The sequence below is a fragment of the Muntiacus reevesi genome, chromosome 1 (genome assembly GCF_963930625.1).
Source record: "Muntiacus reevesi chromosome 1, mMunRee1.1, whole genome shotgun sequence".
NCBI classification, from domain to species: Eukaryota; Metazoa; Chordata; class Mammalia; order Artiodactyla; family Cervidae; genus Muntiacus; species Muntiacus reevesi.
In genome coordinates this window covers 258,071,707-258,097,437 of record NC_089249.1, presented here as the reverse complement: position 1 = coordinate 258,097,437, position 25,731 = coordinate 258,071,707, and the positions used below count along the sequence as shown (strand labels likewise).

Genomic DNA, 25,731 nt, shown 5'->3' with positions numbered 1-25,731 from the left:
ACAGAAGAAATAGCATCAATATATTTTTTAAATATATATTTTGGTTTTCAATTGCCTATAAAAACCAATGATACAAAATATAAGAAAATTACAATAAACTAAATTATAAATACAAATACACATGAATTATTTCTATTTTATGGATTTGTAAGGGCCCTCTTAAATCGTTTCTCCTTAACCTCATTATACCTAATGTGATTAAGTCATGAATTATAAATCAGTGTTATAGGCTCACTGTTTTGAGAAACTTGTCAAAACAATCTCAGTATATTTAAGCTAAATTATATTTTGCATAACAGTGAAATGATTGTGCATTCAAAGAAAGTAAATTATGGAGAAAATATATTGTCTCTGCTGTTTTCAAACTGGATTGTTATAAAGTCTAACTTCTATTTTTCCTTATGTTGTTAAATGCGATGCCTTATTTTCATTGACATTTTGTGTACTTATTTAGGGTCCTCCCGGAGGTGGAGGGCCACCAGGAACACCCATCATGCCTAGTCCAGCAGGTACTGTAATTGAATGAGCCACACGGGTATTTCTCAGAGTAAAATAATAGAGTACAGAAACTGTTATGAGGGGAAGTTAGTAGTATCCTTTATCTCATAGGTGGTTTCACAAGTTGAGTAGAGGTAGCAAGGAGGAGGAAATAGTGCTCTTCAGTAACTATTTTCCAATTACTTTAAGCATTTAGAACACTTCTGTTGTGTAGGTAACAGATTTAACTAGAATGAAAACTGTGTTGATCTGTAGAAATTGCCCAATAATTTTATCTGACTAGAAATTTGCTTGAAACTGTGGAAAAGATCCAAATCTCACAGCTTGAGAAAATTTCTGCACAAGTAACACATGAAATACATGGACCCATTAGGTTTAATACAGCAAATCAGACTCATTGTATCTAGCATCTAAAATACATGTGGATGTGCTGTCAATATCATTTATCCTACACATCTGTAGGTATTTATTAGTTAGCTAATCCACTATGTAATGGGGGAAGTTGTTTAATCTTTTAAACTAAAATACTTCGGTATTCCTAGAATCATGTAATATGATTATTTTAACTGCCTCTCCCCTTTGAGCCTTTAATACAAACTAGTGAATGTATTGTGTCTTGAGGCCTCTAGTGATATTAACAGTACAGCCCTCTTAGAAGGGCCTGGCAGCATGCAGCAGGAGCCATGAAAAAGTTCACACCATTTGACTCCGTAATCCTACTACTAGAAATGATTTGTGGTATAACCCAAGAATCATGTACAGTGATGCTCATCTGATATAGCCAGCAGTGGTCTAGAAACAACTTTTATGCCTAATCCAATTTTAGTGATATTTTTTAATTTTTATGTTTTATGGACTAAAACTTTAGCCATTAAGATTACTGTCAAAGAACTTTTAATGACACAGAAATAAATGTTCATGATTTAATACAATGTGATTACAATATTATTTTTAAATATATTACACTGAAATCTAAAAAGTAGATAAGAAATAGACTATCAGTTTTAACTTCTCAGTAATGAAATATATGGGAAATTTTTATAATTAGAAAACAGTTTTTATTATGTTTCACTCAAATTCATATCTTATAAATTTGTTGAAATCTAAAATATATAGAACTTTGAAATTAAGTATCACTAATCACACCAATAAGTATTTTTAAGGTTTGAAACTTTAATTTAGAAAAAGCAGAAATTTGATTGGTTCAGAATTTTACTTTGCTTCACTAACTCTTTGGAGTGAATCATAAATATTTCATAGATCTCTGTCCTCAGAACATCTTCAGTGAAGTGAAACAGAATTCATTGAAGATAGAATTATATGAATTGAACATCTTGCCCATGTTTGCATTCCTTTTGGTGAAGTTAAGGTTTAATTTATGAAGGTAGCATATGATTAACAAATATTTCACTTGCAGTACTCAAAGAAAATTTTTGGAGTGACACTAAACTTGGCAGGTGATAAGTAATCTGATCAATTCTTCCTTTCAAGCCAAAAATTGTCACCAGCATTGCTGGCTTTTCTGCATGCTCTTTCATGTACTCATTCTTTATCAGTCAGTCCTCTAATATGAAGCCAGTATGCCCCGGCCTCCAAAAAATAGGTGCCAGAGTATCTATAGTTTTTTTGTATATAAAAAGAAAACAGACATTTTCTAAAAAATACCAAACATTCCCTCAATGTTTTTTCATTTTCAGATGAAATTCTTTTGATTGGTCTTAAAAGCAATGAATTTTCTTTCTGCATATTTTAAAATATACAGCCCATTTTCCTTTCAAATTAATTACTAAAATTAGTAAGACTAATAAAGGTGAAAAGCCATTTGAAGTTTTCCTATGTTTAAAAAGCAAGCCCAGCTTTTCTGAGATAAGTTTTTATAGGATAGAGTTTATGCCATGAGTTGAATCTAAGTTAGCAGATATTTATTGTCTATAGTATACAATATGAGCAAGACATGGCCCCTTTCCAACCTAATTTGAAGCTGGAGGGAAGAATAAGACAAAATACTAACTGTAATGCAAAGCATAATTCAGTGGTGGAGGAGCACTCACACACTTTTAAGTATCTCTTCCTTCTTGGAAGAGAGGTATCATCAGCAGTAGGCCTTGAAGAATGAGAGTGTAATCTCAGTAAGTGGAGACTGGGTAGCCAAGACACTTGGAGGAAAAAGAACAAAAATAAGGTGATGGAAAAGGATGCACATATGCAGGAAAGAAAAAGTAGCCTGAGTTGACAAGCATATAGTATACATAAAAATGTAAGAATACTTAAGGCCACAAAAGTAGATTAGGAGCTTATTTAGTATAAACAGAGGTCAGTCAGAGGTGGGCATTTAAACTTTCTTAATAATATGATGTGTTAATCTAGATGTAAAAAATACTTAGGATTATGGATCACTGTTTATAAACAAAGAATAAATGGTATTTTACTCTAAAATAATAAATTGATGTGTAATAATCACAAAATAAGAGGAAAAGTAATTGCCCATTTCTCACTCTACAATTATTGCCATAAGAATGATTTTCATCTTCTGCCTTAAATCAGTGTAAAATAACTTTTTCAAAGTAGAGGCCTACAATATTTTATTTAAGAGAACTATATAATTGTGGGAAAATAGAAAAACATTTTATAACTAATAGTGTCTAAATATAAAATATTAAGCCTTTCACTCTAGGCTATACATTAGAAACACCTATACTCAGAGCCTTAATTAGGACTAGTAATAGACATGAAATGTAAAATGTACATGTATTTATATGGATATACACTACAGTTATTTTTATTATAATGAATCAAAAATAAAATGACTGAAAAAAGTTTTATTGGAAGTTGTACTAGTGAAAGCTGGCTTTTACTTCAAGCAAGAGAATTTTCATTCCAGTTGTATCCTCTTGTTCTAATCTCTTTCTTTAGGAAGTAAGACTGGATATTCCATCAGCTTTTATTATTAGCTAAATAAATTTTTTAAATTGGTCTATTACGAAACCTTAATAAATAATAACTAAAAATTTGCTAAATCTGAATTTTAAGAGATTTTTGTTATAGGTATTCATATAAATTGCTTAGAGAAGTCAAAGGGTTTCCTTTCATGTTTTTAAAGAAGGAAAAGTTTACTATAATCTTTTAGCCTTTTAAAGTGATAATCCTTTTGACCTGAACTATTCAAGTGATTATTCCTAATATATTAAGTAAATATTCCTAATTTATGACCTCAGAATGATAATTTCTGGGTCAGAAAATGATTATAGATACTGGTTTCTGAACGTAAGTAGTGACTATTTCAAGTGGTACAGTTATTAATATATATAGGTATCCAGGTCATCTTTGATTATTATTTTGTGATGCCTTGGGCATAAATTATGATGAAAGATATTAATTCAATAATATTTTGTTTCAGATTCAACCAACTCTGGAGACAACATGTATACATTAATGAATGCAGTACCTCCAGGACCTAACAGGCCTAATGTAACTATGCCTTTTTTTTTAATTTTTGCAATGTATTTGAAGACTCAGTCTCTAAGTACATTTCTTTTCCTTGATACTGGCTTTGTATTTTATTATCCGGGATCTTACTGGATATCAAAATATCAGATTCTATGTTCTGGGTTGGAAAAAAACATTATATATAACATACATAACAAGAGATATAATACTATACATTATACTATAATGCAAATGTAAAATGGAACTTAATTATAAAATGTTGGTATGTGGTCTTATTTTCTTGAATATCTAATAATTTATATTGACTATTTGAAGATGACAGGTAATGTGTAATCATTTATGATCACCTCATTTTGCACATCATTAATTTATTCAGGTGGTTGTGTTTTTTTCCTGATAAACTCAAAACTAAATTAGGAAGTTGAATATGCTTGTTTTTCTTTAAATTTTTGAAATCTGGAGTTTAAGTATAGAACTGAAGCAGTTCTACAGAAAGAATTTGGGCATTTTTAATAAGGCATATGGTTGTGATTTTTCTACAGACGCTTACAGAAAAATGGTATTGGTCTATGAAACCTACATGTTAATAAAATATATTTATAACAATACAGTTAATATATATATATGAACAAAAGGTAGCTCAAATTAAAGAAAAATCAAACCATGTATAAAGAATTCTCCAAAGTATACCAAAAACTGAGGATGAAATATTATAATTGAGCTTCCTATCAGTGAGGACAACAAAGGGAAACTTTAAGTTGCCCCGTGGGGTATGGTACTTGAAATGTGGCTAGTCCAAACTGAGATATTCTGCAAGTATGAAACACACCCTGGATTTTGAGGACTTTTACGAAAAAATATCTCGTTAAAATTTTGTATTGATTATTTTTAAATGATAATTTTGATTACATAACTAAATAAAATTATTAAAATTAACTTTACCTGTTTACTTTTTAAAGATGGCTGCTACTAAATCCAAGTTTACTTATGTAGTTCACGCTTGAACTTTACATATTTTATTTCTATTAAGCAGCACTGTCTTCAATTACCAGTATTCCCTTTATATAATCAAATAAATTCTTTTTCAGGAAAAAAAAAAGAACAATTTCCTGTCAGTAATGTCTAAAAGGTGTTTTCACAGAGATTTTAAAAACATTGAATACAGTCATGAACAATGTTCATTTCAGAAATGCAGCACAAATATAGAAGAGCACTTCATACTGCAATTTCATATCTTAAAACTTGATATTTGAAAGGGAAGGAATAAGGGAGGAAACCAAGAGCATATGGTACTGAGGACATTTCTGCAGGCAGCTGAACTGATACCACACAACTGTGTTCCATTCTGGTTCTCTCACTTGTTACAAAGATAAGAGATCCAAAAGACGTAGACGATGAGCACATCATTCTTTCAAATATCACTTATTTGAGCCATGGGTAGTAAAAGCCAGTGCCTGTTGAGGGCTCGGACTGCAGTGTTCTGTGCTTGAAGCATCATACCTACAGCCAGTGTTGCTTAAAGCACAGTGATGGCCAGATAAAGGACCACACCAGGGAGGATCGCAGGCTGTTAGCCTCACTGGTACCAATTTCTCAGCCCAGATCTAAACTATGCTTTGGGAAAAGAAAAAAAAAAAAGCCGAAAAACAACAGTAAGTTCAAAGTTAATTTCTTTGACCTCTCATTAGAGGCATACATATTCTAAGTTGTTACTGGAAAATAAAAAACAATCCATAATTTTGCTTTTAGGCAACAGAATTGGCATCACCCTGGGAAGATGTATAAGCATGTGATATGTGTGAGCATGGTGATGGAAAGCCATGTTATTTCCACAGAGTTGGTGATATACAGCGTGTCTGCTGAGGCAGTTTTTTCCCTTAAAGCCTCCTTGAGTAACCATCACCACCCCATTTATAGACATATATACACCACACGCACACACACATTCAATATTCTGCACCATACAACATGGAAGAAATTAATTGGGCATGAGAAATTTTACGAACAAGTGTTTTCAGTATCTTCACTGTAAATAGAAGGTGATTATAGAATAGCCTGTCTTCAAAGTGGAGTCTGAGCTTCCTCCGAAGTATTCCAGGGAGTTGAGGCAAAGAGTGAGCGGCAGGTCACGGACTTTTCCACCACCTACTCTACCACAGCACACCTGTTCACCCATGTGTTGTACTAGGCTCCTAATGTAAGGAGCTTTATTTTCACTTGAAAATAAAGTAACACTACTTTTTAAAAAATGTTAAATACAACTGCTGTCGAATGCCTAATTGTCACTGAACTGACATGGTTGAGATTGCCAAGATGACTTAGGTGTATTCAACTATCCCCAAGGCACTAAATGTACTTAACCTGCAAGATGACATTATTTATTATGTCCATTTGAACAAGAGATTGTCTACTACGAAAAATGTATGTTCAGTTCTTCTTATGAACAAGCCAGTACTTTTAACAGCCTCTTAAGAATTACCTCTGATTTATAATAGCAAAATTTGTCAACAGCATAGAAGAAAGTACTTCTCTTCTCATTTGCACTGGAATATATGCGCTTTCTGGTTAAGGATATCTTAAGGAAAATTTGGATATGGATAAGGATTAGCTTGAAGATCCAGAACATAGAGAAGATGAAATAGGGAAATAGCAGTCCAGATAGGGATTCTAGAAAGCTGGGAAAAAATCTAGGAAAATAATCTCTATAACTTGTAAATGAAAATAAGTTGTAGGAGTATCTTACAGTGTTGAAGATAAATATTGTGACAATGAGATAAACACCTGTTTTCAATATGATCACAGTCATTTTTTCCATTTTTTAAATAGTTTCCAATGGGCCCTGGGTCAGATGGTCCTATGGGTGGATTAGGAGGAATGGAGTCACATCACATGAATGGCTCTTTAGGTAAGGATATTAAATGTGATGTTCAGAAATGAATTCAAAACAAAACCTTAATTCGACATAATCATGATTTACAAAGTTCTTCTGTGTATAGGAGCTCATTTTGAAATGCTTCAGCTTTTACCTACAACTGATAGTTTAATCCATAGGATATTTGCTATGATAGCTGGAGAACATTTGAAAACTCAGATGTGTGAGAATTGTTCTCTCCGAGCTCATATTCCTTTAACCTATCAAAATCTGATAAAAAGAGACACTGCAGCTTTGGGCACCTGGAGGACTGTGAAACCCTCCCAGTGAGCCTTTGGTATCTCCCAAGGTCTATAGACATAGTCTCAGAGGAGCTTCGGTTCTCTGCAAGAATTTCTTGATTTTGTTTCTCCTTTTTAATGTTTGTCTTTTTTTAAAAAGTAAAACCGGTTATCATATTGTGGATAAACTGATTCTCTTAAGAAAAAACACTGCCCATACTGTCTGTGTTCATAGTAAAGCTGATTTCAAGTAGTTCAAATAATGGTTGAAAACATGCTTCATAAATGATGTTTTCTTACCAAATGAAGCGAGCTACCTGCAAGGTGAACAAAAACTTCACACCAGTTAGAAACAGAAACAAGTGGTAAAATATTGATGTGGTCACACAGCACACTGTATATGTAGGTAGGCCAAACGCAAAAATAAAATAAAGAAAAAATGTTTATTTTATATCTGTATGTTTATCATCAGCATATATCATAAACTATTTTAAAAGTTGACAGTGGGGTTGTAGGTTTGCGCTAATTTTTTTCCTTTAAGAACCATCTTTTACTTAAGTTGGAGAAACCATGCCCATGAGTAACTCAGGTTATGCACAGATTTCACAACCCCATCCTAGGTCCCCTTGAGGCTCAGCTGGTAAAGAATTCGCCTGCACTGCAATGTGGGAGACCTGGGTTTGATCCCTGCGTTGGGAAGATCCCCTGGAGAAGGGAAAGGCTACCTACTCCAGTATTCTGCCCTGGAGAATCCCATGGACTATACAGTCCATGGGGTTGCAAAGAGTCAGACATGACTGAGCAACTTTCACTTTCACCCTAGGTCAGGACATACCATCCTCTTATATTCTGAAAAACTATGTAACTTCAGTAATCAAGAAATTACACTTTGATAGGCTTTTTTACTTTTAAGGATATATGCTTATTTTTCTAGATTTCAAAATATTGATTTGTACAGTCCCATTATGGTATTTACTAGTCATGTGTGACTGATTTAAAGTTAAATATAAAATTCAGTTCCTCCATTGCACTGCTACATATCAAGTGCATATAGTCACAGTTGCTGATGGCTATCATAACAGACAGTGCAAAGAAACATTTCCAGCATCACACAAAATTCTACTGGCCAGCACTGTTCTAGAATTTTACCTTCTAATTTATTGCAAAATAATTTACTTTCCAGTCTTTCAATTGTAATATCATTCATAAAAAGATAGCATTTGGTCATAGAAGATTCTCAGTTATGTTACTCACTGAAATAGAATTTTCAGAATAGTTTCACATTTACTTGTTATCTATCATGAATATTACTATATATTTTACATAATTATATATACATTTAGTATTTAACAGCTTATTATGCTTGTTTATAACTTAATCATGTTAATAAGCTCTTAGTTTATGACTGTCTATTGAATGCTGTGCTATTAAAATATATTATTTTTATGCCAGGATAATTATGTAAATAGTTGAAAATAAAGCTAAAATTGTGGCAAGGATTTGATTATTTTTGTTACCTAAGTTGTGATTCCATTTCTTAGGTAAGAAAATAAATTAGTATTGATGGTCCATTTCTAAGAGTTAAAATAAAACTACAGCATTATATTTTGAAGACATTTTAACTTTTGATAGATTGCTGTGCATATTGATGGCTGCCAAAATTTTAATAGTAAAAATACTTCAATTTGGGTTATTATAGTGGAATGTGGTTCAGAATATTGTCAGGTCATGTTGCAAGTGCCCATTCTACATTTTGTCAGATTTATAAAAGCATCATTTCAGAAAAGAGATCTCTCTCTTGCTATCTAGTTGCATATCTATAACCATATATACACATATGTATAAAATTTTACACATGTTAAAATTTAACACATGTTAAAATTTTGAATTGAGTAGGATATGTACATCTGCTATTTTGCTTTGCTTTCAGGGATTTATGGTCGCGATAGTTATTTTTATCCCACCATTAACCAAAAAAGTAGATAATTGGGAAGTAGAGGTACAATTTTTCTTTGAATTTGCCATCAGGTGTTACTTATTCACCACATAGTATAAGAGAAAAGTAATTCAGATTCAAAAATCCAGGAGACATGCATTGGAAAATACATACAGTGTAGTTTATTATTGCATTTGTTTATATTAAAGGAATATTTAACTTATAAATAGAATATTTACCTAATAAAGACTTTTTTTCTATATTTTGTTTTAGGCTCAGGAGATATGGACAGTATTTCCAAGGTGAATATTGTATATTCTGTGATTTTTTTTTAATCTGTATTTTATATCCACACGGAACTCTTATTAACATTATGAGAGTAACATTATGAATTTTGTTCTTGAACAAGAGCTTGAAAGTAGAAGGCGAGATACAATTAAGTAGAAGTTTAAAATATTAATGCACATAATCTGTGGGAAAGGGTAAAATGAGTCTTTTAAGAAGGCTTCAAAGCATGCTAAGATTCATTTACAGGATGTGATATATATGATTAAATGATACCCAGTAAATAACAATCAGATTAATCACATTATGATGTTGTGCATTTGTAAAGCAAACTGACATCCTTTAGATAATCTTGAAAATGTAAAGGAGTCTAGAGCAATATGAAAAGAGGTAAATTTGAAAAAGTGATTATTATATGCATTAAGTATTACATTTATACATCTCATTTGTCATTCAGACCCTTATCAGGCAATGCTGATGTCCTTAATCATTATTATAGTTCCATAAAATAGAGTAAGAAAGTAATTAGAGGGAAGTTATCTTAACAGAAGTAGGAAAGTTACCCTTCTAATAGCACATGTCCATGTTTTTCCTCTGTCAATCATCTGAGTATCTAAAATTAATCCTTTGCTAAGATGCCTTATATTTTTTGAAGAAGAATACCTAAATAGTTTTTAGGTCATGGTGAATTTTAAAATAGTTCTCTGTGGGTCAAATATATATTTAGAATGGCTGATAAGAACTAATTATTAACTACCACTAGAGTGACTCTCTCAGAAGTCTGCTTTATACCAATAAATACAGAAATTCATTAAAGGATGCCTTCATTTTTAATTCCACTTTGAATTTATATTCATGTATAATAAAGTAAAATTCCTGATGCCAAGAAAAGTAAAATGAAGTTGAGCTATGGATATTTCCAAATTAAGACTTCAAACTGAAAAGAGAGAGAGAGAAAGTTTAATTGGCATCCTGACATTAGAGCTGCATCGCTTGGGTGCTTGGCCGGAGAAGTTTGACATGCAGTTTGGATGTCTCTGTTTAGGAACCACTGGGAAGCTCTTTTTCTTTTCTAAAAATAGATAAATATATACAATGGGCACTATCTTACCTCTGTGAGAAATTATATTAGGTAAGCCTTCAAAAATCTTGTTTTCAAAATAAGATTCATTGTATAATTCCATTAGAGACTTCTTTCTCGGAAGCACCTTTACAAACCAGATGACCATGATTATACTGGCTATCTTAGGTATCTGACAGTTGATGGCTGAATTGTGCTTTGTGGTCACAGTAAAATGTCTGAAGTTAAATTTGAGAAGTATATTCTAATATCCAAAGATAATTTATTTTACACAAAGCCGGGAACATCCAGTTTGCTTAAGGCCATCTTCCTAAAGTTTCCACTAACATAACCTTGTATTCTACATAGATGTAAACAAAATTTTGCATGGGGAAGTACTTTGTAATTATAAAGCACTTTAAAAAAATGTTAAGGGCCATAGTGACAAATGAAATACCATCTTCTAATCTACCTTCACATAAGATCTGTTGCTATGCCATCTATGCTTATTTTTCCATTCCTATTCCCAGAAACAAGTTTTTCCATCACACTGTGTCCACTGCGAGTAACATTGTCTTGCCTAATGATGTACTGTTTATTCTTGAAGCATTAATTGGCCACCCATTGTGTACTTTTGTGTACTGAGTACTGCCTTGTGCACCATGGGAAAATAAAAAAGACTTCTTTAAATACAAACATAATCTTCACTCTCAATGATTCATATACTTAGGCAGGAATTCCTTCATTCAGTAAACATGAATGTGCCAAGGCATTAATCTGGACTATAAAAATCCAAAGTTAAACAAGATATAGTCTCTGCTCCCCAGAAGCTTAGTATAACTAAGGAGACCAAACAAATACAATAAGGAAAAACTTTTACAAAGGGAAGTTCAAATACATTTCAGTTGACCTAAGAACTATGCCCAAGTAATAAACTTGCTACTCAACAATGTACTAGACATGACTAGTTGCATCCATCTTCAGATGGACTCCTCAGCCTCGCATTTCTGCCCTGCCCCACTGCTCATCCCAGGTTGCGGGCTCTAACCAGGCTGTCTGGGTGATGGCACCGCGATTGTCTCTCCCATCTCCACTACACTCGTGGTCACTTTATTTCTAATCAGCAGCATCAAACGTACTGTACACTCCCCTCCCAATTTTTTCTTCCCTACTTCTTTCCACTCACTGCTTAATTTTTCAGTTTTTCACGCTGAGCTATGCAAGGTGTCACCAGCTTCATTTTCCCTATCTTCCTCCTTTCCAACACATGTCCAGCTATCTCAAGAAACTCTCTTTTCTCTTATTTCCTGGGCTCTTTCCTTTTCATCCTATTCTTTTTCTAGTCATTCTTTGCGAATCTGAAGATGATCTTATTGTTTAATAAACACTACTGCTTATTTTTGTTCACAATCCTTCTTGAGCCTCCAGTTGCATCTTCCTAATTCTCCAATTAAACCTCTATTTTTTTATTTTATTATTTTTATTTTTAATTAGAGGATAATTACTTTATAATACAGTGATGATTTCTGCCATACATCAACATGAATCAGCCACAGGCATACACATGTCCTCTCCCTCTTAAACCTCCCTCCTTCTTTCCTCCCTATTCGACCCCTTTAGGTTGTCAAGCATCAGTGTTACATTGTTAAAATTTCCTATTTTAAGAAGTTGTTTGACCAACATAACCATTTTTGTGCACTATAGTCTTGTCTTGTGGATGAAATCTACTGGAGATACTACACAAAACCAGAGCTGCAGTTACATGCAACGTGTACACCGTTCATTGCCACCCACCACCGTAACCTGCTCCCTCACCCTAACCTACAATGCCAGTCCTGAGTATGTCTTTCCCTGTATCCTCATCATGTCATCCAGGGACCATCAAAAGCACTGTTGATGGTTTCCTTAAGACTCCCCATTCAGCAACTTCTGTTGTTTTCACAACATTTTACAGAAATTATCTCAGATTTTTCTTTTTAATGTCCTATATCATTTTACAATTTTCAAATATACCCAGTGACCTAGATAGGAACAAGTTTCAGAGATCTGATATGTAGTTCAGTTATGTATAAGGATGTGTCCTTTTAACTTTCCTCTCAATGTTCTTACATACACCACTGCCTCATAAAACAGCTTAACGCTGAGTCACCATGCTATGAAAAGACTGCATGGAAAACTACACCATGAAGTGTTTAAAAGTATTTAAATATTAATGTACTGTTACTTTTAAACTTTAAATATTTTTTTTAAATTGACACTTTGAATCAGGAATCAATATGAATGTAGCCAAACTTTCAGAGTTATAAATCAAGAAATGTTATTACTTATATGTAGAATCTAAAAAAAGGTACAAATGAACTTTCTAGAAAACAGAAAGAGTTACAGATGTAGAAAAGAAGCTTATGGTTACCCAGGGGGTAAGGCGGGGAGGGATAAATGGAGAGATTGGGATTGACATATACACAGTACTCTATATAAAACAAATAACTAATATCGACCTACTATGCTCAGCACAGTGTAATGCCCGTATGAGAAGAGAATCTTAAAAAAAAAAAAAAGGATGGGTGTATGTATTTGTATAACTTGCTCACTTGGCTATACACCTAAAACACAATATCATAAATCAACTATACTCCAATTTTAAAAAACGTTTAAATATAACATGAAAACTTTTTTGAAGGAATGATACGTGGCAGAAGTGCAGCAGAGTCTGGGAGCACCCAGCTTACCCAGAGATGTGCTGCCCCTCAGGGTATCTTGCATGCTTCTGACCGGGGGTCTGAATATCACACTAAGATGGAGAGGGCTTGTTTCATCTGTTTTTTTGAATACGTCCAAGTGTACAGCTTCCAAATACATCCTCAAATACCCCCATAGAGGTGCGGCAGATTATTTTTTACTCCAAGATTACAGTTTGTCCATGAAATGACAAATCTGTCTGGACCAAAAAGACTGCTAGACTTGGGGTAAATCTTACAATATTTTTTAAAATAAATTTGCCCTATTTTGAACTAAGTCAGTATTATTACCCTTTATTTTAAAACAGTTGATTAATAATTTATTTTAGTGAGTTATAGCTTAAGTAGTTGCGCTGCAATTTTACTTAATTTTTTTTCCAGGAAATCAAGTTATCCCTGTACATTTCAAAGTCCAGTTATTTTATACTTAGGAAACTAACATTTTCATAGGAAAAACAGTTGTCAAAAAAAAAAAGAGAACCCTCTTTCTGCCATTAGGCAGTGGTTCCTGGGCCCGTGGGGTTCACTAGCAAACGGTGCGCCTGTGGGCTTCAGAGAATCCGTGTGCCCAGATCCTCCCTCTGAGGTGCAGAGCACGCCAAGGCACGAGCTGTATTTCCACCAGCTCGTCTACCTGTTTCTGCTTTACACTTTAAACGTATTTTTTAAAGGCATATATTCTTCTGGGAATAACTCATTCGTGAAAGTCTCATCTTTATGACATAACTTAAGCCAGAATCCTCAGAAATTTTCTTAAAAAAAAAAAAAAATCTAAAAACATATTCAGAAACAGAATATAAATGGCAGTGACTCAGGAAGACTCCAAAACCTGGCTTCCGTTTGAAATAACGAGTTTTCACCCTTGCGGCCTGTTTTACCAAGAGTCCCTCAGTGACGCGCGCAGCCCGGTGTGCGCATGCGCTGTAGCCGCTGCCGCTCCGCATTCCCCTCGAGCTGGAGCGTCAGATGACCTCACGTGGCTAAAGTCACACAGTAATGATGGGACTAGAAGATGTAAATGGAGCATCAAGCAATATACTGCTAACTTGGTATTTGACTAGATAGCGCCTATCAACCATTTTACCTTAAGAGTTTTGAATACGTCTCCTCAAACAAATGGTTGGAAAGGATTCTAGATCCTTCCACACAGGAGCCTCCTTTCTCTCTGCAAATACGTACTGAATTCTCAAGTTCTAGGGTATTTATTCCTCTTGTTCTTAACTATCGTTAGCTATTTTCCTTTTCCCCTTATGGTTCATATAAAAATAATAGCTAAAATCATGTTACTTATGTAAAATCCATGTAGAATTAAAGGGAAATTGTTTATGAAAATAGTGACCTTTCGAGTCTGGTTAGTAAAATCACCCAGGGAAGGCATTATTCCATCGTGTCGAATCAGTGGGTAGCCCACTCTGTTCATCATGGTCTTCCTGGGAATGTTTCTTAAACTCTCCAGAGTCCTAGGAACTCCGTAAACTGAAGGTGAGATTTTGAATAAATATTGATTCTGAGATTAAGATGAAGAGTTATGGTGAGTTATTTGGAGTTCTTTTAATTTTCATTTGGAAAAATATATAGTACTTGTCAAGATACTAAGAATGAACTGTAATACCTGGTAGAAGTCTGACGTAGGAATTATATCTACTTTGTCCTTAGAGATGATGCTATAGATTCCATGTTTGAAACAGTACAGTGTAAAAGGGAAATTAAAATCTTAAAAATGCTTTGTTTTCTAAACTTTTCTTTTTTACAGAATTCTCCCAATAATATGAGCCTGAGTAATCAGCCAGGCACTCCAAGGGATGATGGCGAAATGGGGGGAAATTTCTTAAATCCTTTTCAGAGTGAGAGTGTAAGTATTCCCTTGACTACATTATTATATCCAGATTTTATTTCTGAAGCTCTTCTTTAGAATAAGTGCATAAAGCCATTATTATGACTATTTAGAGCTCAATAGGTTGATCTTTTAAGAGTTAGAAAATTATATGGAATTTCTTTGTAAACATTTTAAAAAATGCACTTTCAACTCTGATTCTTTGTACATAGCCACAAAAATGAAAATTTTAATAACAATTTTTCTACAGAAAACATACATTATAAGGAATGTACTAGAAACAGGTTGCATATTTGATCATTTTCATGAGTCTTCACATTACTGAAATGTCTTGGATCAGTGCAAAACCAAGTCTGTTCTCAGTGCTGTCCTTTGAGGCTCTGAAACTTGTCTCTAAGATGCCGCCTTTACTTCATACTCTAGACTTTCCTGCCTGGCATGTTAACATGTTGTTTACATTTAACCTGAACTAGATGCTCACATCATTTTTTGTGTGACTATAGTTTTAAACAAAGGCAGCATTTCATGTCTACATAAAAGTAGACAACAGCAGAGAAACAATCAAATTCATTTCTTCATTTAACAGTTACTGAGCACTCGCCCAAACAATAGCTAGGCCCTGGAGAGACCAAAAGGACATGGTATCTTTCTCAAGGAATGATTACACTATACAATAGGTAATTAACTGTTTTTTCACACTAGAAATGCCTATAGAATTGTTAAAAATACAATTTCGCAGAACCCTCCCTAGACCCAGTGACTCAGGATTTCCAGGAGTGGGGCCCAGCATACTTCCAGGTGAGAAAGCTTCAGCAGTGATGCTGACCCACGTTCTCTGCTAAGAATGCCTGAACGGGAGTGAAGAACTTCAGAACCCAGGCTCGTCTCATGTTCTCAGAAGCAGTGCCTCCAATACAGGTGCTGCCATTAGTAAAGTTATGGAGGGTTTACCAAACTACAGACAGAATCAGAAAAGAAACCCTTCTGATTTTACCTTCATTTTGCCCAAATTCAGTCTTTACCAGAGATCAGAATTGGAAGCAGTAGCTGGTAGCATGCCTAAATTTTACCCGGAATGGAACCCAAGACTGAGTGTTCCCTGGATTCCTTTACTTCTTGGTATTGCTCTAGCACCTCTACCTGTGACAAGATTTCCTGTACTTTTAGACTTGACTTCTGTTAAAACTACACATAAAATTACACTGATTTTTAGTTTGACTTTTATTTACACGCTATATATGATGAGTGGGGACAGGAAAGGTTTACATAAAAATTTATATTTAAAAAATCAAAAAATTAGCCCATCAGTGATGAGGAAACAGAAAATTGTGAGAAACTATATAGTCTGTCATAATGCTTAGGGTTACGGGATTTTGTTTTTTTAGGTCCTGGTTCTTTCACTAGTTTGCTTGAAGACTATTGACAAATTAATTAGTTACTGTTCTCTTTATCTAATTAGAGACATTAATTTCATTTTATGTTAATTCTTCCAGTAACAAAATTTTACAATTCAGTGAGGTATATGATAATTAATTCAGTTCAATTAGACGTGTTGAGCCTGCAGTATGCAGAGCACTAGGTTAAGGACAAAGTATTCTGAAATAAACATAACACATCCCTAACCTCAAAGAATGCAATCTGACAGGGAAAATGTGTTTACACAACTAATTAAACCACGTGTCAGATTAATAAGTACTGTAATAGAAACCATGTGTTTAAAGAGCACTGAGGAATTTTATTAGCTTTGTATTGGACAAGAAAACTTCTTTAAAGAGATCCCATGTGACTTTGACTTCAGGGGCAAGGACGAGAGGAACTCAACCCACTCTTCCTTCCCAGATGTCTTGTTGGTGACTGCTTGTTCGTTGGGGAGGGGCCAGCTTCATAGTGGGCATCAGAGAGCTTTTTGTGATGATCAGAAAAACAGATAGAAGGGGAGTTGAAAAACTACTTTGTGTCAACACCAGCCTCGCCCTCCGGCCCCAGGTGGACCAGGCCCCCAGCAGGCAGCAGCGCCCTTTGGGACTGTGCACGCAGCATGGACAGCTGCTGGCGCAGGGCTGCCTCCTCCCTGGCCCCTGGCCCTGCCTCCCTACCCTTGAAGCCAGGAAGCAGGTAAAATGCCAGGCTGCTGTGCAGAGTTACCAAAAAAAAGTTCCAGCCTGTCTCCCCTGCCCCCTCTCCTGTCCCCACTGGAAAAGTCCCCCAAAGAGAAACACTCGGATGGGGGTGGAGAACCTGCCGCTGCCTCGAGTGTAGCGCGGCCCTGGAAGCAGGTCCACGCTGGCCACCAGCTGTCCCCCCTCCCCACCCTGCGAGGGCTCTCCACTATGAATGACGCCCGTGTTATGGAATCCTCTGTTACATTTTTGTTTGCACTTTAAAAGATCAAGAAATAGAGCAGAGAGGAGGAAGACAAAAGAAATTCGTTGCTGACAAATATAGTAAGACCTTAAGCCGTAAATAGGCTAGGTATCTCTGCTAAGTTAGCTTTACTATCATCAAGGAAAAGCAGAACTACTTAATGAATTCAAAAAGAAAACATTTCCCATGACTAAACATGCAAATCAGACTCTAGTGTTTAATGCATATAAAGTCTGTAAAGCCAAAATTTTTGAGCAGTCTGCCTTTTGAGGGTTTGTCAGTCTTTATTTTGAAGTTTAACCACAGAAGAAGCCTGGGAAGGAAGCAAACATCTATTAACTGATTGTTACAGACACTGTCCCAGTTATTTCACACATGCTGCTTAATATAATCCATATACAGACGGAAATGTCCACCCAAAGGCAGAAAGCCTGGAGTGCCAACACACTTTATGTAGAAAAATGTGAACCAAAAAATTAGAGCCACTATTCAGACTGTTTGGGGTGGGGGAAATCATAAACAAGCCTTTATTTCAAAAAACAAAGATGCCCCCTAGTGTTCAAACTCTAGAAAATGTTTGGTTTTGAAAACAATACAAAAAGGTTTAGTTCAAAATAGTGCTTCATGCCTCTCAGGAGAAAGCAGTCTTATTTGTTGAATTAATTTGGCATCATACTTTGCCATAACATTGAACTGTAATCAGCTGAGCAAACACGCTGTTAAAATCATGTTGCCAAATAGGAATTATCAACAAGGCAGTAGATAATTCCTTATTACCCTTACTGCCTTTTGTCATTTTCTGTATTGCAAAGAAATAACATATGCCCCCATGTATTTTTTTTTTTACATAGCCACATACACACTGGATTTATTTCACTTTAGTTCAGCTCAGGTACCTGTAATATTATCTCTTATTTAGAAAAGAAAATATCTAGATGCTTAGAAATAAACATAAGATCTGAAGTGTTCTTAAAGTGTATGAACAGAAATGCCCACACATTGGTCGTAGATTTAATGGATACTTCTGATGAAGTCCATGGTACATGAAGTGGGTATAATAAATTCTCTAGTTCATGCTTTACATGCTAAACCAAACACTGATGCAGTCAACAGTTTTGTAAGGCCAAAACTGTTCTCATCTGACGAAGGAGAACCCGATATCACAGCCTGCCGCATAAACACTAGAATATGTCATGGCATATTGACGCCGTGTACAACAGAAACATTGCAATGTGGTCTCAGGACAGTACACCATGAATATTTCCTGTCTCTAAGTACGACATCCCATTTAACACCTACTCTTCCTTTACTTCTGGAAAAAAAAAAATGTAAGCGATTTCTCTTCTGCTTGAATAGCAATCAGTAGCGAAATTCCTTTTTGCTTGCACATTCTGTGAGTTTTCCTAGAAATTTTGTGATTTCCCTCAATCTTAGTTGAAGCAGTTTCAATAAAGGCAACAGCAGATAAGTGGTTTACAGCCTTAGCAGTGCAAATAGCCCCTCATTTATATAGACAGTTACACACAATCTATTTTACTCTTCCAAATATACTCAGAGCCTCATCTTACAGTTACTTGTACTTTCAAATTTTAAATTTTATTAGATGCTTGCTAATTTTTCTGAGTTGGGCTGCTTAGAGATGATGCTTCCATCCTTTCTGACTAAATCTGGCCCTGACTTTCTTGGTGTACCCTATTTTTCCACTCAGTTTCCTCCCTGAATAAACCTAACTCTCTAACTTCCCAATGAATCTGTAACAGATTCTCATTTTACTGTAAGATTTGCTTAAGACATTTGAAATACTACAGGTTTAAAATCTTAACAATTGCCAGTGTTAAGAAATAGGAACAACCAATAAACATGCTTGGTAACAGGGAATGTGCACATATATTTGTTTGCATAGCTGCATACTTTTAACAGTGTATAATTAGAATGAATACTGTAATGTATTCTTAACAATATTACCTAATGTTACTTGACATATGAATGAACTGGAATAATCCTTATGAAAAAAGGATTCAGGGATTTTTAAAATCCGATTATTCAGGATGTGCATTAAATGAGATGGTCTCTAGAATTAATTGTGACTTACCCAGAAAATTTTTCCAACATACCCTTTGAAGTCCTTTCAGAAAAGCTTTAAAGGCTTTTACTGTTTTTAGATTGGCACAATATACCCATTAAAGTCTTTGTCTTTAAAATAATGATTGATGATCTTGCTGTGTTGTTTAAAATTAAATCCAGTTAAATGTTCAGGTCCTAAATTAGACTAGCTACATCTTAAGGGCTTAGTAGCCATATGTGGCTAATGGCTGCTATGCTGGACAGCACAGAATAGAACATATCCATCATCACAGAAGGTTCTGTGTGCAGTATGATCGGTTCACCGATTCTTACTATAAATAACAGTAGCCGTAGAAAGCATCCCTGATCTGGGAAGATCCCTGGAAAAGGAAATGGCAACCCACTCCAGTATTCCTGCCTGGGAAATCCATGGACAGAGGACCCTGGTGGGCTACAGTCCATGGGGATCATGAAGAGTCGGACACAATTTAATGACTGAACAACAGCAAATTTCCTATGCCCATTTTGCCATATTCTAGTGTTTTCTGCTTTTAATAAAACATTGGTATCCATTTATCTTCTTGTTTAGTCTTGCTCCTAAATGTCAAATACCAAAATATAATTGTCAAAGCCTGTGCGTAGTTTGTGGCAGCATGCTGTCATTCCTTGTCGTGGAGATGTTCACGGTTTCTCCTGATGAGTTGGGGGTAGATCCCCTCCCAGCACAGGGTCAGGGTGGGCTCCACTTCACAGATCCTTGTCTATGACTGTTTGGGGTTTTATTTAGCTTTGCTTTTTGCTGCCACTGTCAAGCTTAAAAGGGAAGACATTTTCTATCAAATTGAATCCCCTTTGTCTTTTCTGGCAGTCTCTGCTTTCATCAACCCACTCACTGTACTCCAACATGGAAAGTGAGTAACATGTCTAATTTAGCTTTTGCAGACTGAATGGAAATTTGAGGCTATTAAATGATTAACAAGTAGATTTTTTCTTGATTGGACCTGTGTTTAAAAGATTAACAATCCTCCTCTTAGGCTCTGGTGACCCATTTTCAGGCCTAGTCATCTACTTTAACTCAAGATCAACGTGGGGTTTTGGGTTTAAGTCATAGCTCAAACTCTGATGACTTCCAGTCCAGACTTCTGCCAGCTGAACCACTGTCGCCCTGCTCTTTTCCCTGGGAAATCCTGCTTTCTCCATATTAACAAATCCATCCATATCTAGTCCATACCTTATACCTCATGTCTGATTCCTACACTGCCTTAGGTCATCTGGAGTTCACGTGATCTAGTCTCTCTGCTCCCTTTTCAGAAGGTTCATGCCCTCCTTCTCAGGATCATCACTGTTCCCGGTTAAGCCCTTGCAGAATGGACCAAACCCTCTCACTTTATCTGCCTCTTTCCATGAGGCACAATCATTAGTACCACATTAAAAGGAATTCCCTTATTGCCTTGGTCCTCAGTTCAGTTCAGTAGCTCAATCATGTCTGACTCTTTGTGACCTGTGAAGTGCAGCATGCCAGACCTCCCTGTCTGTCACCAACTCCTGGAGTTTACCCAGACTCATGTCCATCAAGTTGGTGATGCCATCCAACCATCTTATGTCATCCCCTTCTCCTCCTGCCTTCAATCTTGCCCAGCATCAGGGTCTTTTCAGATGAGTCAGTTCTTCACATCAGGTAGCCAAAGTATTGGAGCTTCAGCTTCAGCATCAGTCCTTCCAATGAATAGTCAGGACTGATTTCCTTTAGGATGGACTGGTTGGATCTCCTTGCAGTCCATGGGACTCTCAAGAGTCTTCTCCAACACCACAGTTCAAAAGCATCAATTCTTTTATAGTCCAATTCTTTTATAGGCGCTCAGCTTTTATAGTCCAACTCTCACATCCATACATGACTACTGGGAAAACCATAGCTTTGATTAGATGGACCTTTGTTGGCAAAGTAATGTCTCTGCTTTTTAATATGCTGTCTAGGTTTGTTCAATTTGAGTAAGCTCCAGGAGTTGGTGATGGACAAGGAAGCCTGGCGTGCTGCAGTTCACGGGTTGCAAAAAGTTGGACACGACTGAGTGACTGAACTGAACTGAGGACCAGGGCAAAAGGGAATTCCTTTTAATGTGGTACTAATGATTGTGCCCATGGAAAGAGGCAGATAAAATGAAAGGCTTCTTCCAAGGAGTACGCGTCTTTTAATTTCATGGCTGCAGTCACCATCTGCAGTGATTTTGGAGCCCAAAACAATAAAGTCAGTCTGTCACTGTTCCCATTGTTTGCCCATCTTCTTGCCATGAAGTGATGGGACCAGATGCTATGATCTTAGTTTTCTGAATGTTGAGTTTTAAGCCACCTTTTTCACTCTTCTCTTTCACTTTCATCAAGAGGCTCTTTAGTTCTTCTTCACTTTCTGCCATAAGGGTGGTGTCACCTGCATTTCTGAGGATATTGATAATTCTCCCAGCAATCTTGATTCCAGCTTGTGCTTCATCTAGCCCAGCATTTCTCACAATGTACTCTGCATATAAGTTAAATAAGCAGGGTGACAATATACACCTTGATGTACTCCTTGACGTACTGGAGAAGGGAATGGCAAACCGCTTCAGTATTTTTGCTTTGCGAACCCCACGAACAGTCTGAAAAGGCCCTGGTCCTCAGTTTTTTATAAAACTTATAAAGTATTTAAGAGCTCATATTTACATCTAATCTGGAAACCCCCTTCATCCAGAGACCATTACATTTGTAGCAGATGCTTCTCCCATGGCAGATGATCTAGAATGTGTTGTCTAAGACAGTGGCCACTAGCAGCATTTAAATAAGCTCAAGTTGAGTCATGTTAAAATTTCAGTTCCTAGCCATGTTTCATGGGCTCAAGTTGCCCCATGTGGCTAGTGGCTTTCATGCTGGAACCACAGATTGTGGAGCGTGGCCACCACTGAGGTAAGTTGTGTTGGGCGGTGCCACTCTAGAACTCTTCCATCACAGTCTGTTCCTCAGGAGTGTGAGGGCACATTGCGGCACTGTTTACAGTATAGCCCAGACATTTAGCGACCTAAGTGTTCATCGACAGAGGAATGGACAGAAGGAGATGTGGTGCGTGCATACAGTGGAATATCACTCAGCCGTCAAAAAGAATGAAATCGTACCATTTGCAGCAACATGGATGGACTTAGAGACTTTCATGCTGAATGAAATCAGGCAGAGAAGGAGAAATATCATATGACATCCCTTATATGTGGAATCTAAAAAGAGATGATACAAATGAACTTACTTATAAAACAGAAAGAGACTCACAGACTTAGAGAACAAACTTACGGTTACCAAGGCTGGAGAATGGAGGAAGGGATAGTTGGGGAGTTTAGGATGGACATGTACACACTGCTGTATTTAATTTTTTTCTTAATCTGTGTGTTTTATTGACGTATAGTTGACTTTCAGGCGCACAGCAGGCGATTCAGGTATACATATACACATATTGTTTCTCAGATTACTTTGCCTGATAAGTTATTATGAAATATCGACTACATTTCCCTGTGCTGTACAGTAAACCTTTGTTGCTTGTTGCATGTCTATTTTTTTTTTAAATTAGGAATCTAGCATCTATTCATACTAAGTCAGCCAAATGGAATCCAAATGTCTAATTTTTTAGTTAGGTAAAAATTCATGTTTTCTAAAATATATATTGTACATACTATTTACATATAGGTATACAAAAGCTTTTCTACTGTGCTTGATAAAGGCTTGAGAGAGAGCAACAAACAAACAAGAGATGGAGAAATTGGAAAACAAACTAAATGAAATGGGAGCACTGAATATGCAATAGAAAGAGTGAAACAAACTAGATAAAAGTAAAAGATCATCATATAGGCCAGGTGTTTTTAAACATGGCTGCTCATTAGAAACACATCTGGAGTTTTGGAGAAAAACTAATACCTGGACCTTATTTAAAGTAGATTACCAACAAGGACCTACATTATAACGCAGGAAACTCTCCTCACTGTTACATGGCAGCCTGGAGAGGAGGGGCGTTTGGGGGAGAATGGATACATGTGTGTGTACAGCTGAACCCCGCACTGTCCCCCTGAAACTATCACAACACTGTGAATCAGCTATACCCCAATGCAAAATATAAAGCTTTAAAAAAGTATGAGGGTATATTGACGTCATTATCAGGATGATTGCTCTATTTATCGTTTATAAGACTATATTTCCAAATTTCTGAAAGCCTTACCTTTCCCGGTGGTCAGCCTCAAACCGGCAAGTAGCACGTGACAGCAATGCCCCTCCGTCCACGCAGAAATGCTTGTGGATTGAGATTGGAGCCGGAGTTTCCAGGAAGTTTACATGCTGAAGCATGAGTCAGACTCTTTAAGTACTGATATTTTTTCAGTGCTCTAGCGAGGATTTCTTATGGCCAGCTATAAGTTCAGTGATTAATCCAGCAATTACTGAGCACATTTCTGTGTTTCCAATAAACATATAGTTTTAAGGGGTTTATATTCAATCCTCCCAAAACCCCTTTAAGATTAACACTGTCATGAAGCAGATTTAACAGGTGACGAAACAGGCACCAGGAGGCCAGTGACCTCCCATCTTCGCCAAGCGTGTCGGAGACAGAGACTGTCCTGCCCATCATACTCATTTCACACGATTCCACCTTGGGCCCGATTTTTGCCCTAGTTGTTCCAAGGGCCCATAAATCCTGAATCTGGCTAGAAAAGAAGCTACGGGACCAGATGCTTATCAGCCCCCGGCACTCAGAGAGAGGACAGGCTGGTTGCTTTCCAGAGGGAAATAGTTAACATTTCAGGACGGTCAGTTCTATATAATTTACTCTTTTCCTGCTTTCTAACTTTTTATGGTGTATTAAAAGCTTGTTCATAAAAGGCATTAAAATTCGCAGTTACTGTTGTTTACCGAGGGGGATGCCAGTGGCCTGTAGAACTGTTGTTAAAATGTGGATTCTTCTCTCCTAGTACTCCCCTAGCATGACAATGAGTGTGTGATCCATTACCAAGCCTCCTCATGGAAACCACAGTGAGTCAGCCCTTTACAGAACTACTACGGAAGAAAATTATTCATCACAGTGTACAGTTAAACAAAGGAATCTCAGTCACACCAAACCAACCTTTTTATTTCCTGCTCTCTCCCCTCTTTTGTGAAGAAAGCGGGTCCAAACGTGATTCGAACAACTGTACGGAGCGGCACATTAGAATTGCCCTCAACTGAACTGCAAATGATTATCTGTGTATGTATATGTGTGGGAAAGAGAATGTATCGTATGTGTGTATGTTATATGGACACATGCACATACGTACATTGACCCACAGGACATTGTAAAATACTATCACATGACATCTTAAGTAGAAATGAGTAGGGACTTTTATTCCATCCTTTTTTTCACGTTTACATTTTAATTATTAAAAGTTGCTCCTGCCCCTCCCTGAACTATTTTGTGCTGTGTATATCACTGCTTTATATAAGTTATTTTTTAAGGTGAACTCAGATGTTATGGTTTTGTAAATGTCTGCAATCATGGATAGGAATAAAATCGCTTATTTGAGAGCTTTCATTAAATTACGTGTGATGCAAGTTATCCTGTGAATGACAACGTGTACTAAGAAGTGTGTCTTCATCTTTATGTCAAATCAAACAATTTCTCAGTAATCTTCAGTGAGTATTTTTGTACTTTTTATGTAGGGATAAAACTTCAAATCAACAGAAGCTTAGCTAGGGCCTAACACAGTATATTTCTGCAGTAACTGCTCTAGGTGGAATTCTTGATTTGACTTAGACGATACAGAAAATCAGTAATTAGCCGCAGTTGCTTAGACCATAGCAATAAAGTGCCAGGGGTCTTCGTATTTTTAGCAACACATTTTCTCTTTAACATGATAAAGCCCCGACGTAGTAACTATTTGCTTGGCTTAGTCACTTGTCACCAGGAATGCTAGAGCTCAGTTTTTTAATAAGATACTAATGTGAAATGGTGCCTCATTTTTATTCAGACTTCTTGTGAACATTTTCACATAGACACTGCAAAGAGATACATTCAAATGAGTGAGGCTTTTAGCACAAGGGAGAAGGAAAATTTTAATCACACCCCAGGGGTTCTGGAGTGCCGCTTCTCTGCCCAAGTATCTTACTAGTGGCAGAATTGACTGTGTGTCCCTGCTCACTGGCAGCAAAGCCGGTGCTGTGTTCCCAGGATATAGGACTTTTATTAGAAATTATTGTAGTCATTGACATTAGTCATATATATCTACTTCGTATAACTGTTCAGAAGACATTAGAAAATTTAAACAAAACACTTCCCTTATGAAAACACATTGCTCTGTGGCCCTTTCCAGATCTTTTG

The 25,731-nt window shown here is 36.2% G+C and overlaps 1 protein-coding gene across 2 annotated transcripts in view; it reads left to right on the top strand.

The window, feature by feature from the left end:
• The window catches only part of SSBP2 (single stranded DNA binding protein 2), a 294,033-nt gene extending 269,083 nt beyond the window's left edge, over positions 1-24,950 (top strand). For both annotated transcript variants that reach the window (XM_065919078.1, XM_065919077.1), the window contains 6 exons: positions 455-509; positions 3,896-3,966; positions 6,772-6,850; positions 9,308-9,336; positions 14,871-14,969; positions 24,350-24,950. In XM_065919078.1, the coding sequence (XP_065775150.1) occupies positions 455-509; positions 3,896-3,966; positions 6,772-6,850; positions 9,308-9,336; positions 14,871-14,969; positions 24,350-24,379 (363 nt within the window). In that variant the 3' untranslated portion in view covers positions 24,380-24,950. The remainder of the gene's footprint in view (positions 1-454; positions 510-3,895; positions 3,967-6,771; positions 6,851-9,307; positions 9,337-14,870; positions 14,970-24,349) is intronic.
• The last annotated feature ends 781 nt before the right edge of the window (positions 24,951-25,731 follow it).